Below are 15842 nucleotides of genomic sequence, written 5' to 3'. Positions count from 1 at the left end.
ATCAACTTTTGAGCGATTTCCGATAACCGGAAGTGGTACTTTTTCTACTTTGAATTTTTCAAAAGCCTATAACTTAAGTACTATTTCATATAGATAAATGAAATTTGATATGTAAGTAAAAGATCTAATTATCTACCTTCTGTCAAATTTTGAGTAATTTCCGTTGACCGGAAGTACTTATTTACGCTATTTCCGATTTCTTAAAAAAAAAAAGCATGTAAATTTATAAAGTACTAATAATATTTCGCACTATTATGCACATCTTTATTTAGCGTTCACTTGGTGTGCATTTCTTTTTTCTACGAGATTATATTCTATGTTAAAAAATTTGAGTATTTGAAATGGATTAAAAATCATGTCTAGAAGTCTATATCCCGAGTTGCCATCCCCCGTAGTGTTATATTAGAATATTCGAGAAAGTTTAGGGGAGATCACTCCCGGTTTATTAATTATGTAAAGCTTGTATTTGCTCTATCCACACAAAACATTGATTCCATTATATTGTTTTTGCTTACAAGACGGAGTAGGGTCACGTAAAACACTGCAGTCAGTCCCCTATTAGTTAGACATATGGTGTGGTTAGGCCTACATAGTGAATGTAGTAAAGTAGTATGTATATATATATATATATATATATATATATATATATATATATATATATATATATATATATATGCTTGTGCCTGTATGTAGGTCTAGTTATCGGACTTGAATGGAGTTGAAGAGCGTATCGACTGCCATATCGATCATGTCAGTAATGCTGTGTCACCGTGTATATTGACGTTAAGAAACAGTCACTTTTGGGTGGCTACGGACAGGCTACGGTTGCTTCTCACCGTCCTATAATGTGTCAAGCCTCCTGCTCATAGAAGCGGTCTACTGTATTCGACACCCGACTTGTACAACTCCCAACGGGAGGTAAGTAGACATAATTTGATGAGATATTACGGCTGTGTGGACAACAAGGTCCAGTTTTTGTAGTACAGTGTGTTTACTAGGGCCTACAGGACTCATTGGTAGTGCAGGAAACACGGTGTGCAGTACAGGACACAACAGTGTGTAGTACAGGACACACTGTTGTAGTACAGGACGCTGTATGTAGGACATGGTGTATAGCCCTTAGCGTGGTTAGATTTTCTGGCGTCCACACTTATACTGTCAATAGCATTTATTTCAAGCAAATTATATACACTTACATAAGCGAGTATCATGTGTGTGTTAGCTTGAGTTAGAAAAGCTTCCGTCTCATTCGCTTTATTTGTAAGCAACAAAAAGTGTCATGGAATGGTTAATAAAACCCTTTTTATTCTACCACGATTATATCGTGTTTGATAGCCTGCCATAATTATGTAATGTTTGATACACAAAATCGTCATGCTAGGTATTAAGAGTTTTGTTTTCAGCTGGGTACTAGACCTACAGCTAACGATACACAATTGATCGTATGAGTGAAATTAAATGTATATGTTACGTTCAAAGCCCAAAGTGCGGCCAATGTGCACATTGGCCGGCTCTCTTGGCCAAAGCCCGAAGAGCTTAGCACTAAGCGTGTATTTTGTACATTGGCGGGCCAATGCGCGCACTGTCCGGGACGTACTGGCCAAAGTCCGAAGACCATAAACTTGACAGCGTATTTCCTACATTGGTCGACCAATGTGCGCACAGGCTAAGTTTTAATCGCGTTTTCATTATTCTGGGTGCGGTTTCATTGTGAGTAACGTATTGTTTGTATGGCATTCTATATGCAATGCGACATGGACCAAAAGTGCTGTCAGACCAAGTGATTTATGGATGACCCCCGAAACCCACAGTTATCTAACTAGATGACGGGTAGTCTAGTACAAATCGGCCCCGTCAAATTGGCCCCGTTAATACGACCCCGTCAAATCGACCCCCGACGAAGCGACCCAGTCAAAATAGCCCCTTTAAAGGGCCCCGACTTATTGGCTCCCGTCATATGGGCTCCCGTCATATTGACTCGCGACATATAGGCTCCCGTCAAATGGGCTCCCGATATTTAGGCTCCCGATAAATGGACTCCCGATATATTGGCTCCCGACAAATAGGCTCAGGACATATTGGCTCCCGACAAATGGGATCCCGACAATTGGGCACGCGACATATTGGCTTCCGACAAATTGACTCAGGACATATTGGCTCCAGACAAATGAATGGCATGACCACTATGGCACTATTGACATAAAAGTAACCATTTTGTCCTTCCTCCAATATCACTATAACCTCTTTTAAATGCCTGAATGAAATTGTTTTTCATGAACCAACATCAATTCACAAACAAATCTAGCCCTTAACAGCTAAATTTCACCAATTCTTAATTTTTGATAATATTTAATTTACAACAGTAAAGGTCTGTTGCTTAAAAGCGAGCACAAAAGTGTAATTGTATGATATAAATGATGTTTTCAGAATAACGGCATTTTGTTTTGATAACCTACAAACATACTGCAGTTAGGAATATACAGCGTGGACCACTCTCCCCACACACTGAGTTGGAAAAGTCTATAACCGACTCATTTATGGAAGTCATAGATAGATGACCCTTAAATTAAAAATACTATTTCTTATAATAGATAATTTGTTATAAAAATAAGGCCTGTCGAACAAGAGATGCATTAGTGTTGGATAAGCTAACTCCAAAGAATATTGATGAAGGGGTCTTTCAGTGAGACTGTTTTATCGGGAGATTTAGTCTCTACAGAAACTCTACGGGAGCCTATTTGTCTTGAGCCTTATTGACCGGAGCCCTTTTGTCGGGAGCCTATATAACGGGAGCCTATTTGTCGGTAGCCTAAATGACGGGAGCCTATTTGTCGGGAGCCTATATGACGGAGTCCATATGTCATTGGCCCTTTTGACGGGGTCGAGTTGACGGGGCTCTTATGTCGGGGCCGATTTGTCTGGACCCTGCACTGGCCTCTGTTAAAAACCTATCTGTAAATGACCATGACATGTGTGTTTTGTAATCAGCATATACCCGGCATTGCCCACCCTAACCACAACCAACCAAAACCAAAACACAAAAAAAGCAAACATAACATAAACGTGAACACAAATACAAACGATAACACAAACGCAAAGTCAAACCCAACCACAAACAGAAACACAAACGAAAACACAAACCCAACCACAAACACAAAAACAAACACAAACCCAAAGAAAACACAAACGTAAAAATAAACGCAAAGTGCTCACAGTCTATCCCGGGACGCCAAATCGCACCATGCTGGGGCGACGGCGGAACCTCCTGTTTCAGCTTAGTTAACGACTATAGTACCCCAACTTATTCATAGTCATTTACACTCACTTAAACGAATGTAGGCGCTAAAGCGAACACGGGAAGGCCCGGGGCCCCAAATAGCACCATGTCTGGGCGCCGGAGGACGCCCGGATTCGATTCACTTAAGACTATAGTAAACTTTCTTATCCATAGTCTATCGCACTGTTTAAAGCGAAATTATGGACCATAGCGCTCACAAGATAGCCCAGGGCGCCAAATCGAACCCTGCCGGGGCGCCAGCGGACGCGCCTGTTTCAATTTAGTGAACAATTATAATACTCCAAGCTTATCCGCAACGGAAAACAAAGTAATAAAAAGTAAATTATCCCCCCCCCCATGTAGTGTGTTTTTTAAAGGGAAGTAACTGTGTTTTCTTAATCAAGGGAAGTAATGAGCGCTAAAGGACTAAATGCAAATAATTTTCAGACACAATTAGAAATTTTTATAAAAGTTGATACATATTTTTTTTTATAAATTTTTATGTAATGTTCATATTGAAAATTATTACTTTAAGTGTGTAAAATGAAAATTGTTTTAAAACACTTTCAATATTAAATTTTTTAAAATTTTAACTCATCAATTTATACCAAGAGTACTTTAATAATCTAACACTTGAATCCATATAAGTATAGTTTTTTCATATATTCCTTTGTAATCCTCGATTACAAACATTTTACAAACAAACATACAGAATTGAACTTTATATATTAGATATATAGGCCTATATAAATCATCCTACACGCTACTATTGGTTTAAACTACGGTATGATAAATGTCCATGTTAAGCAAAGTGTATTAAAAGGTGAAGGATGACACGGGAGCAGCTGACAAGATCAGCATGACTTAGCGTTTTACCATGCCGGCTAAATTACGAGTGTAATATTCAGCCTGGGCTGTCTACACTCCACAAAAGGAAATGGCAGTGTCATTGTTGTTTATATTTAGACTACTCTATACCACTCTTCTTATCTTGAATAATTCTTGAAGCTATGAAGCTATGAATTAAAGCGTCTTCTCTACAACTTCTCAATGAAGGTCCTATGCAGGCACCCCACGTACTAGACCTAAAAGATTACGTACTCCTCTAATAGACCTACAATTAGACAGTGGCGTCACTAGCTTGGGTATCACCCAAGGTTATATTTTTTTAAAATATCGATATTTTTCCAAAATCTTGTCTGAACTCTGTCAACATAAAGTATTTTAATAAATTCCTATTGCAATTTATTAAAACCGTTTTCTAAAACGCAAAATAACGGCTAAAACTAGTTTTCTAACTTTGCTTTTTTATAATGCAAAAGTGTGACGTCACACCGCCTTTACCCCTCCCTACATTGGCTTGTTAACATCCTTATTAATATTATCGCCGCCTTTTCCCCTCCCTACATCAGTGTTTCTTCCAGACTTTTTTCTCCGGGGGAGGGGGGTGGGGGGGGGGCTTGATATTTTCGGGGGGGGGGGGGGGGGGGGTTAGAAACAACATTTTCCGGGGGGGGGGGCGGACACTGATAAAAGTATGTTTTCTAAATAAATTCCATTTCTTTCGGGGGGGGGGGGGGGGTAGACTTTCTTCCGAAGAGATGCCTGGAAAAAACTCTGCCCTACATTGGTTTCTTAACACCCCTATTATAGCCGCCTTTACCCATCCATCCTAATCTCAGTTAAAACTTGACAGGCTTGCTTTTACATTTTTTGCTACGTCGCTCTAAGCTTATACTTTATTAAGCACACATGTCTGTTTGCGTGTAGTTTGTCCACAGTTCACAATAATTTACATCTATAGCATACTTTTTCTTTACGCGTCCACCTCCGTCAACTTATGACAGCACTCGTGTCAACTTGTTATGCGCAAATAAGCCGTTGACTTCGATTTCAGCCTGTTTTTCTTTTTGGATTTGCTCCCATAGCCTTTGTCCAACAAAGAACAAACTACAAGGCAGCAGTTGTTTGATTTTGGAGTTGTCTCTCCTAGAAGAGTTGCTGTCACCAGCACTTTTTTTCTCTAGTAATATTAACTGAGATGGTGTGATAATACTTTCGATTAAAAATTATGTCTTTGAAACAGCGAAACAAATGTTAATTTTTAAAAACCGATTTTTTATGTCACACTGTCTGAGCCGCGCCCCGGGTACAATCGTCCGAATCCCACCCCCCCCCCATTGGGAGTGTGACGTCAGTTGTGGACCACCACACACATACATACACAAAGTTTGGGGTGACATCATCAGTAGAACGGATCTGATTCAGTGTAGCGAAGACTATGGCCAGTGTTTCTTCCAGACTTTTTTTCTCTGGGAGGGGGGGGGGGGCACTTAAAATTTTCTGGGGGGGGGGGCGGACTAAAGTTTCCGGCTGCCCCCCCCCCCCCCCCCCCATCCCCCCTCCCGAAGAGATGCCTGGAAGAAACACTGCATGTAGCATCTATAAGTAAGCTGTTTTAGGCTAAGCCTGAGCCTTTTTATACTTAGAATTTAAAACATCAATGTTTCTCCAAGCTTTATGTACTAAAATCGACGCAAAATACAGGATGTTATACGGATGTTTTGCTTTAAAGTGGTACAAATAAACCACCATCACAAATCCGCGTACTTGGGGCACGACTGTAGACTGCGGTTGACTTTTTTTTTTAATCTGCGTTAACGCACATATCCGCCACAGTGCGTAGCCTGCACTTGACACACTGTAGACTAGTGTAGACTGTAGACACTCTGGACTTAATACGCGCAGTACGTTTATGCCCTGTTCAATCAAGCATTTTTCAGTTTGCTTACATACACACAGTAAGGGAATTTGTAGTCTAAAAATTTTAAGACCTAGTCTAAATGGCAAATGCCAATGCATTGGCATAGGCTAAAATCACATAGGCCTTATTCTAATATTTATTTAGCATAGCCAGCATGAACATTGTGTTTATCTGTACAATTTTTTATTTCCAGATCACTGAGAAATAACTAGAAAGAGGTTCATACAGTCTACTTGGTTTCATGTACAAAAAGTATTTAAAAATATTTGAAACTGAAAGAGGGACAATTTCTACAAAAGGCAAGGGTGACACTGCAATTTTTGTAGGGCAACACCCACCTTTCGATTTGAGGTCATTTCCGGGGCAAGTTATCTCAAACAGCAAAATGGCATCACATCAAGACGATTCTACACAACATCAAACTGTTTCTGTGGATGAAGTCTTAGCAAAAATTCGAGACGAAGTCGAACACGAAGGACATGGAGCTTCACATGTTTTTGTAATTCTAGGGGCTTCCGTAAGTTTACATTAATTAACTGGTTTTACATTGTCAATGATAAGTTCTCCCCCCCCCCATCCTGCTCATTGACCATTGCTGCAGCTTTTGACTCATAACTGAAACTCATAACCAGAGTTTCTTCCAGGCATCTCTTGGGGGGGGGGGGGGGGGGGGGGTGGAACCGCCCCCCCCCCCCACCAAACGAAATGAAATTTAATTAATTTATGCAGTGTTCCCATATATGACAAAATGTGTTCAAATAACTAAAATAAAATGATTGAAAATAATACTCTAATTATTACTAACCTTATTTTACAAAAATAGAATAGATTTAAAAATTAATCTTGTCTCTTGGAATCATGTATAATTAATTTTGTGTTCTATTTAAAGATATATGCAAGACTTATCCTCTTAGTCCTGATGTTTTAAACAGTGCACCTAGTAGATAATAGTAGATTATCCAACTAAATTAACTAAAATAAATACATGCACCCTAAACCTGATGTGAACTTGAAAATGTGTATGATCTCTGAGATAATACAGTATAAAAAATTGTTTTGCAGGGTGATCTGGCAAAAAAGAAAATTTATCCTACTTTATGGTAAGCTTTTAATAAAAGAATAAAGTAAAAAAAAAAGATTCCTCTTTAGACTGACAGTCTATTGGGCAGATAAAGTAGAGTTTATATGTTTCTTGACCTCAGCATTTAAAGGTATTAAGTGGTCAGCACTATGCCCAGCCGCCTTTACTTTTGCTAACACGAGTTAGGTACCCATCAGAGTTGGGTGGACTCAGGGACACTCTACTGACTTGAACCCAGATTCGAAAGAATATTTGAATACAACCTTTTAAATATATTCTTTAAAAAGTTGATTACATTAGTTTTGACCTTTTATTACAATCTAATACTTTTACTTTGTTTAGAAAAGCTTTTTAAAAAGTCACTTTTATAACTTAATGATACTAGTAATAAATGAATGCTGTGTATATATTATTCTTATGACCTCTTGTTGACTCTATCAAAGGTGGCTTTTTAAAGATGGACTCATCCCACCTAAGACTCACTTCATTGGATATGCAAGAAGCAAACTCACTATGGCAGACATTCAGAAAAGCTGCCTCCCCTACATGAAGGTATAAATATATTTCTATAGGAATTAAATAGAAATTTTAAATTGAGGTTTTGATGCAATTGACTTTACAAAGAAACAGTACGAAAATAAAATTTCAAACAGTTTATATTTTCATTTTAAAGGTGAAGGATAGTGAAGAAGAAAAAGTGAAAGCGTTCTTTAAGTTAAATGACTATGTGGCTGGCAGTTATGACAAAACCCAGGATTTTAAAAATTTAAATACTGCTATAGAGCAAAAAGGAAGCTCAAATAGATTGTTTTACATGGCTTTGCCACCATCTGTCTTTGAGCAAGTGACGCTTAACATTAAGGCTGTCTGCATGTCTAAAGGGTGAGATTCTTAACAATATTAATTTTATATTAATTTTTGATAGTCTTAACAAGTTTACATTACCTATACTGAAAGAAACTGAAAAAATATTGTTTCTTTTTTTTCATACAAATGTATTATTTGCTTTTCAGTGACAAGTGGACTCGGATTGTGGTGGAAAAACCTTTTGGCAAAGACTTGGAAAGTTCCAACCAGCTCTCTCACCATTTATCTGCCCTGTTCAAAGAGGAAGAACTTTATCGTATAGATCATTATTTGGGCAAAGAAATGGTTCAAAATCTCATGGTTTTAAGGTATGGTAATAGATGCCATATGCTGCTGTTTACATTTAAAATAAATATTTAGGTAAGCTAAAAAGTATTACATTTATTAAATATATTCAAATCAAATATTTTTTCACTGAACTTTAAAAAAAAAATGCAACTTTTACAAAACAAGAATGCTTAATAAGATGTGTATAACATGTAACCTCTATCTGTGAGTTGGGGTGTAAGGTACTAAAAACAAATGGTGTGTAAATTATAATGCTATGTTAAATTTATTGTTGAGACTTTGTTTGTCACTTGTGTAATTCATTTCAGATTTGGAAACAGAATCTTCAGTCCTATTTGGAATCGTGACAATATAGCTAGTATTGTTATATCTTTTAAAGAGCCTTTTGGCACTCAGGGAAGAGGAGGCTATTTTGATGAGTTTGGAATCCTAAGGTTTTGTTTTCTAGTTTTTGGTACCATTTTCAAACTTAACCAGTGTACATAGTAGTGCATGTAAACATTTGTCCCCTTCTTAATAAAGTAATTTTAAAAAATGACAGGGATGTAATGCAGAATCATTTACTTCAAATCTTGACACTGGTTGCTATGGAAAAACCACCATCTACACATGCGGAAGATATTCGCAATGAAAAGGTGAACTTTTATTGTGTTTCTGCTTTAAAGCACTCTAAGATGCTTTACCCTGATTCCTTTATATCAAATTGCCATAACTATATCCTTGTATAACCTTCAGGTAAAAGTATTAAAGAGCATTCCACCACCAGAATTAAAGAATGTTGTCCTGGGGCAGTATGTTGGTAATCCTGAAGGGAAAGGGGAAGAAAAACTTGGCTATTTGGATGATCCCACTGTTCCAAAAGGTATAAGGTATTTTTAAAAAGTTATCTTCAAAAATGGTCTTAGATTTCTAAGTAACAAAAATGAAAAACAATTGTTACTTTCATTTCTAGGTTCAGTGACACCAACTTTTGCTACAGTTGCACTTTTTGTGAAGAATGAAAGATGGGATGGGGTACCCTTCATCCTAAGGTGTGGAAAAGGTAAATCTAATGCTTTTCTTTTAATGAATGCAATTTGTGAGTTAACTTTTTAAAACTTTACCCTCCTATTTTAATGCAGCTTTAAATGAACCTTGTTAAAACTTTACCCTCCTATTTTAATGCAGCTTTAAATGAACGCAAGGCAGAGGTAAGAGTCCAGTTCAAAGATGTGGCAGGGGACATCTTTGCACCTGGAGCAGTGAAACGCAATGAGCTGGTCATAAGAGTTCAGCCCAGTGAGGCTATTTATATGAAGATGATGGCTAAGACACCTGGGATGAGTTTGAGCTGTGAAGAGAGTGAGCTAGATCTGACTTATGGTAGTCGCTATAGAGTGAGTTTGAGGATCTTATTTACTCTACTTTAATATTATTTTATCCAAGTTTCAGACTAGTAGAATTATGTAAGGAAAGTTTTAAAACTTCTTTTGTAAAGATATAAATTTAAATGGTGCAAAAACTAAAGTACATAACTTCTAATTGACAGACCAAAAATTTCTTAACATGTTAATAAAATTTAAAGTAGAGGAGAATTGATTTAAGTAGCTTCTGATATAACTGGTAAATTTTCATAATGAGACCTTGTTTTCAGGGAGTGAACATGCCTGATGCTTACGAACGTCTCATACTGGATGTGTTCATGGGCTCACAGATCCACTTTGTCAGATCTGATGAGCTTTATGAAGCGTGGCGCATCTTCACACCTTTATTGCACCACATTGAGAAGGAGAAGCCTACACCAATCCCTTATAAATATGGCAGGTTAGTATCACCATCTTCATTGCTCATTGCTTGCTTTTCCTTCTGCAAGAAGGCAGCTGTCATACAATTTAAAAACTTGTTTAATTTGTTTGTAGCATTAATTCTGAAAATCAATTAACTTTTTAATTTAATCAATTAACAGTCATAATACATTGGAATTTTAAAAATTTGTAATAATATAACAGTGAGAGATATTTAAATTTTGTTTTTGCTAATACATGTTTTAACCCTATAATGATTTGATAATGATTAGAATGACTAGTAATGTTTAAAAATATTTTCCCATGTTTTTTGTTTTAAAGAAAAAATGTAAGCTGATCATTTTTTGCAGTTAAAATTAACACATGTGTTATAGGGTTAAAAAGAAAAATCTTAAAATTAACTCTTTTTGTCTATACTAGATGATAAATAATTTACTCAATTAATAAGCTTTGCTGAAAGGTTGTTAATATTTTCAAGCTGAATGAAGTCAAACACTGCAGTTCAATTTTTTGTTTAAATAAGCTTCTTGTGAAGGGCTTTAAAAAAATCCAATTTTGCATTAACATAGAAAACTGGTGACATCCAATTGACTGAAAGCCATAGACTGAAAGGCCATGACGTAATTGTGTAATCAATAAAAATTTAAACTCGTATTTACACAAACCATAGCTCTCATTGAAAAGATTCATTGCTTTCTAAAAATTTAATAAACATTATGTTAATGTTTGTTTAAAGCAGAATATCTAGACAATTTATTTTGGTGTCCATTCACAGTGTTACTCTGGGTGTTTTAAAACTAAATGAATAGGCACCTTCTATTTTCTTAAGCAGCTTCTCAAAATAATTTGGGGGATTCAAATAGATTTCATTAAATCTGAGATAAAATACTATTTATTTGCCATCTGATGAATAGCTAAACATAAAAAAATAATCTTCTGGCTTTTTAATATAAGGTAAACACATTACTGTGTATTTTAATTAAACACATTTCTGGAAAATGTTCTTTTAGATTTTCTGCAGACAACTCGCCTTTAAAGGGTTTTTGGGCTAGTGAATTTTGATAAATTACCTTAGGCCCATTCAATACATTAAATTTTATAAAATGTACAAATGATTGATTACGAAAGTACTGAGACATAAAGGTGCAACTTCCTGACACTTCATCATTTAACAAGATATAAATGCCTTCATGATTTTCTAATCGAAACCTTTATATTGATTACAAGCTTAGCTTAACTTAACCCTAGGTTTACATGGGTTTTTTTTTTGCATGTTCCTATTTGTTCCCTGCTTTCTCCCCTTTAACAGCCGTGGACCTAAAGAGTCAGATGACCTGATGATAAAAAATGACTTCCGTTATACTGGATCTTACATATGGAAATCGACCAGCATGCCACTAAACAGCCCGTCATAGATAGTGTCTGTATAAAACCTCAGAGTTGTTTCAATGTGGTTTTACTCATGAGTTATTGATTGCTTTTAAAACAAAATTTTAAAAAAAATATTTCATTGTTAAATAAAATTTTTTTTTCTTCTAATTGAAGGTTGTCAAAAAAATTGAATCAAATATTATTTAGTTCTATTCGTCATGATTTCACTTAAACTTTGTGTAAGTGTTGCAAAATGTTGTATAAAAGCATCCAGCTGCCATGTGTCATGGCTAATAATTGGCAAATAGTTTTATTTGTTTTCACACTACTGAAAGGGAAATGTACTGGAGAACAGGTTGGAAATCCAGACTTTCAACATAATTGAATTTAATTATTTTTTATGTTTAAACCATTTCTGTGATTGAAAAATATACAAGAATATTAAATATTTTTCTTAAAAAATAATTGTAAAAGAATTTTTCTCTAATCCTATCAACCTTATTGAACCATTTATAACAATATACTTGGCAATTACCCCAACTGATAACAATATCCAAAACTAACTAGTATTGTTTGAAAGCTTTTCCAATGTAAGATTATTGCATCTTCTGTTCACTATCTAACTTGAACTTTATATAGGCTTTCATCACTGAAAAACACGGGGTTTTACTTATATTTTTATGAAGTTTTAAACAACATGGATCGTAAATATGTTAAATGTGATGGTTGGAACTTAAAAAAAAGCCAAAAGGTTTTTGAAAATTGACACAAATTCAAAATTGTAGAAGTGTTTTGGAGTTTCATTAACAACAATAATAATTTTACATTTTTTGTGTGTTTATTACTTACTTTGTTGTGCCAAAGATGGTTAAATATTTTAAAAAGACCTTTGATCTAAACTTTAAAAAATAGAAAAGTATCATCTTAATGAATGTAATAAAATAATACATTTTAAAAGTACTATTATATAAAATTACATGACCTTTACATTCCCTAACCACTCTCGGCTTTGTGCACTCCAAACATCACATCTTGTTTATTTAAGGGATCACCTTTTATGTCAAAATTTTTTAACTGTTTTAGTTTTATATCTCAAATGAATAATATGTTAATATAAAGCATACATAAAAGTACTCCACTCCCCCTCTTTGAGACCAATATTCACATGTGAATTGATGGTAATCGTATCTCATGTAATTAATTTTGTTTTGTACATTTTGTCTAACAATATATTGTACAAAAGTTTTTGTATTGGGTTCCCCAAAAGCAGCAGATCTTTTAAATTTGAGTAGCCTATCACCAATATTCTCATTATTAACACAACCGATTATTTTTTTATATAATTTATAAACATAGAATTGTTTTACCAATATTCTCATAACATCTTTAGTATATCACGGTCTTTTTGTTTTCCATCACTAAAATGCTTATTCTCAGTTTCTTGTGTTTAACATTTAAATGTTAAGCTCCACACCCATCCTCCTCCTATTTTTAGATCTAACTTAAACAACTAAAGTGCAAGCTTGCACTTTAGTTGTTTAAGTTAGATCTAAAAATAGGAGGAGGATGGGTGTTAGGTTATACATTTTTAAAATTTTATTCTTTTCTAATTATTTATTTACATGCACAAATTGTCTTTAAAGTAGCGAACTAATATGCTTAGTATAAAGTTACCAGATTGTAAATTTGCAGTTTCCTGAGATTGATTTTGGATAGTTAGCATTTAAACTGTCGATACTCAGTGATTCCTGGTCCAAAATCTCAAGTTTTCACTTTTGAAATCAACTTTAAAAATGCTTTAAGACTAACTAAGTTGCCATTGTGGTGGGTCACAAATATGAAAACTGGTAGTGATAAAAGAATGGTTTGCTATTATTAATCTGGACTGAAACTGATGGGGGTGGGGTGTGCTGGACTTGTTTTCTGTTGGCACAGCTGTGTTTCTCATCTCTTGTACTTTAATAAACTTAGATTTTATTAAAAAGCTTTTTGTTGTTATTTTTATAGGTATTATGCATTAATTATTATGTATTAAATACTTAGCACATTTTCATTCAGAGCTGTTGAGGTCTGTTCTGTGTATTTTAAAGTGTTTAATTAAAAACAATTTTAGCAACTCATTCAAAATAATGTCTGGTGTTTGATTGTAATGGAAGCATGATATGATAACCTATTACTGACCTACCTTTATTTAATGAATATAAAATTCATTGTAGAAATTATACACTCTGTTCCTTAATTTATTAAAAGAAACTGTTCATATTACTCAGTTATTAAAAATTTGAATAACTAACACAATACTAAATTAACAATTAGTGTAAGTATCTCCCAGTAAAAATTTTAAAATCCCATTTAAATTTTTGTTTCTTTGTATTCGAACCAGTCGAGGGCCAAGAGAAAGTGATCGTTTGTGCCAAGACTTTGACTTCCTCTACACAGGAACCTACAAATGGCCACACCAAGAATCTAAAATGTAAATACCATTACCAAGGCAGCAAACCACCATTTGTAAAGACAAAAATATTATTTATACAATTTCTAACTAAAGGATGGTTTAATTTAAATCTGTGAGAATATGAACTTATGAAAGTGTGTATGAAAAAAATGGTTTTGATGTTGGGTGCTAGTGCGCAAAATTGTTTTAAATGTGTGAAAAAAAAATCAGATTTTTCATTTTTAAGTGTGGAATGGTTTGATTATGTAATTTATTCTAACAGTTCAATCAGGGACTCTCACACCCCTAGTGCATGTTTTTGTTTCTGTTGCTAAGGGGTGAGGGGCAGCTTATCTGTATCATGACTGTCAAAGAACAAAGTGAGATCTTTATTCCAGATCAAAGTTTTACATCTATAATTTTTATAATCATGTATTCATAAATATATATTCAGACAAAAACTGTAACTTTCCAAACTAACTAGTTACATTTTGAATGTAGTAATAGTAAGCAAAATAATGTTTTTCAATATAATCAACAATTTGTTAGTAAACTGACAAAAAGTTTGAATATTAATAAGTGAATATAAATCTTTTTTTATGAGCTTACAAAGAAAGCTAACTTGTAAAACTAATGCATAGAACAAGAGAAAATTGGTCTAACTTGCTAACAATGTTAATTTTTTAATTTAAATCATTTTTACCATCCACTTTTTAAAAAGGATTTCAAAACTTACATACAACAAAGTTCTTTATACCTATTTTTATCTGCTTGGTTTTCAAGCAGATATTTATTTTTATCTTTGTAAATTTAATTTTTCTATTATACTTTAAACATCCTTCCATGTTACGTATACTTTATTATACTTGTTATAACAGCTGCTAATTATTATTTTGTACTTCATTACAACTTTTTTAGCACTTTTTAATACTTGGTAGACGGGAAAATGAATTTTTTAAAAAGTTTTGTTGTAAATATAAAGATTGTATGACTGCAGTATTCTATTGCTAATTCTTTAAATGTATATTTATACTTCGTGTGCTGAGAAATCTAAATTATTAATACATAATAGCTAATAACTACATACATTTTGATTACAAATGGTCTACAGAAACTAAGTCTTCTATAATATACATAAAGCTGTTGACCACAAACCTCTGGTAAAATAAATTTTCTATGTAGATCAACACATTTTACCAAACATATTTTACTGTGCACTATCTAGTATTTTTCAACCACCCCTTTTTGTTAAATTTATAAACTAGTTTGAAGCATCTGTACATAGTTTAGTGCAGTATTTTTTGCAGAATCAGTGGTGCTAGTATGGTTGACTGTATTTATAATAAGAGACTTTTTACGATAACGTAACAAAAAAGTGTTGTTAAGATATTTATTTTTCTTTACAGTAAAAAAAAATTTGCATAATTAAAGTCTTACTTTAACAGAAAGTGTTTCACTTTATTTTCATAAGAACCAATATTTTTATTTTATTGCTAACAGCCATGATTTGTGCCTTGGATTGAATAGTGGCATATAGCCTATTAAAATAATTTAAAAAACATTTGTTAAGTAAATAAAAACACTTCTGTGAAATCAGATTATTTTATAATCAATATTTATAGTGTTGATTATACTGATTAAATTATACTACCTTTGATTTGAAAAAAAAAAAAGGAAAACTAAAAAATTTACCCAAAAAGATTATATTACAAATGGTATATATTACAACAAATTGGATGTAACACTAAACAATAATTTTTATTTTTGTGTGAATTGATCCATGAGCATTCACAAGAATTTGTTTTATTTGATTGCCATACACTCTAATGCATTTACACATAAATAGCTACTAACAATGTTAGAAAACACAGCCATCTAGTAATATTCATTATATCTTTAGTATGTACACAGTAACCCAGGTCTCCCAACAAGTATTTACAGGTCTGTACAAGTAGCGGCACCCACAGTACACAGGC

General features: G+C 34.0%; 1 protein-coding gene across 4 annotated transcripts; it reads left to right on the top strand.

Annotated features, from left to right (window-relative positions):
- Positions 1 to 765: 765 nt before the first annotated feature.
- On the top strand, positions 766 to 15489 carry LOC131949790 (glucose-6-phosphate 1-dehydrogenase). 4 transcript variants are annotated; one of them, XM_059311742.1, is made up of 13 exons: positions 766 to 918; positions 6235 to 6558; positions 7104 to 7141; positions 7566 to 7674; positions 7796 to 8004; positions 8136 to 8297; positions 8586 to 8711; positions 8819 to 8912; positions 9013 to 9139; positions 9230 to 9319; positions 9445 to 9653; positions 9911 to 10080; positions 11371 to 12923. In XM_059311742.1, the coding sequence occupies exons 2-13, from the start codon at positions 6283 to 6285 to the stop codon at positions 11474 to 11476; spliced, it is 1716 nt and encodes a 571-aa protein (XP_059167725.1). In that variant the 5' UTR covers positions 766 to 918; positions 6235 to 6282; the 3' UTR covers positions 11477 to 12923. The 4 variants fall into 4 exon arrangements, with proteins under 4 accessions (XP_059167725.1, XP_059167724.1, XP_059167727.1 ...); XM_059311741.1 differs by lacking the exon at positions 766 to 918 and adding an exon at positions 5960 to 6078; XM_059311744.1 differs by lacking the exons at positions 766 to 918; positions 11371 to 12923 and adding exons at positions 5961 to 6078; positions 13816 to 15489.
- The last annotated feature ends 353 nt before the right edge of the window (positions 15490 to 15842 follow it).

This window comes from Physella acuta, unplaced genomic scaffold, assembly GCF_028476545.2.
Source record: "Physella acuta isolate Inbredline_101_S28 unplaced genomic scaffold, ASM2847654v3 ptg000714l, whole genome shotgun sequence".
Lineage (NCBI taxonomy): Eukaryota > Metazoa > Mollusca > Gastropoda > Physidae > Physella > Physella acuta.
This window is presented reverse-complemented; position numbering and strand designations above follow the sequence as displayed.

Excerpts from the sequence above, each read along its gene's own strand:
- LOC131949790 (XM_059311742.1), top strand. The coding sequence starts at position 6,283 with ATGTACAAAAAGTATTTAAAAATATTTGAAACTGAAAGAGGGACAATT. Across the intron at positions 8,913-9,012 it reads AAGATATTCGCAATGAAAAG|GTAAAAGTATTAAAGAGCAT; the intron begins GTGAACTTTTAT and ends TATAACCTTCAG. Across the intron at positions 9,320-9,444 it reads CATCCTAAGGTGTGGAAAAG|CTTTAAATGAACGCAAGGCA; the intron begins GTAAATCTAATG and ends ATTTTAATGCAG.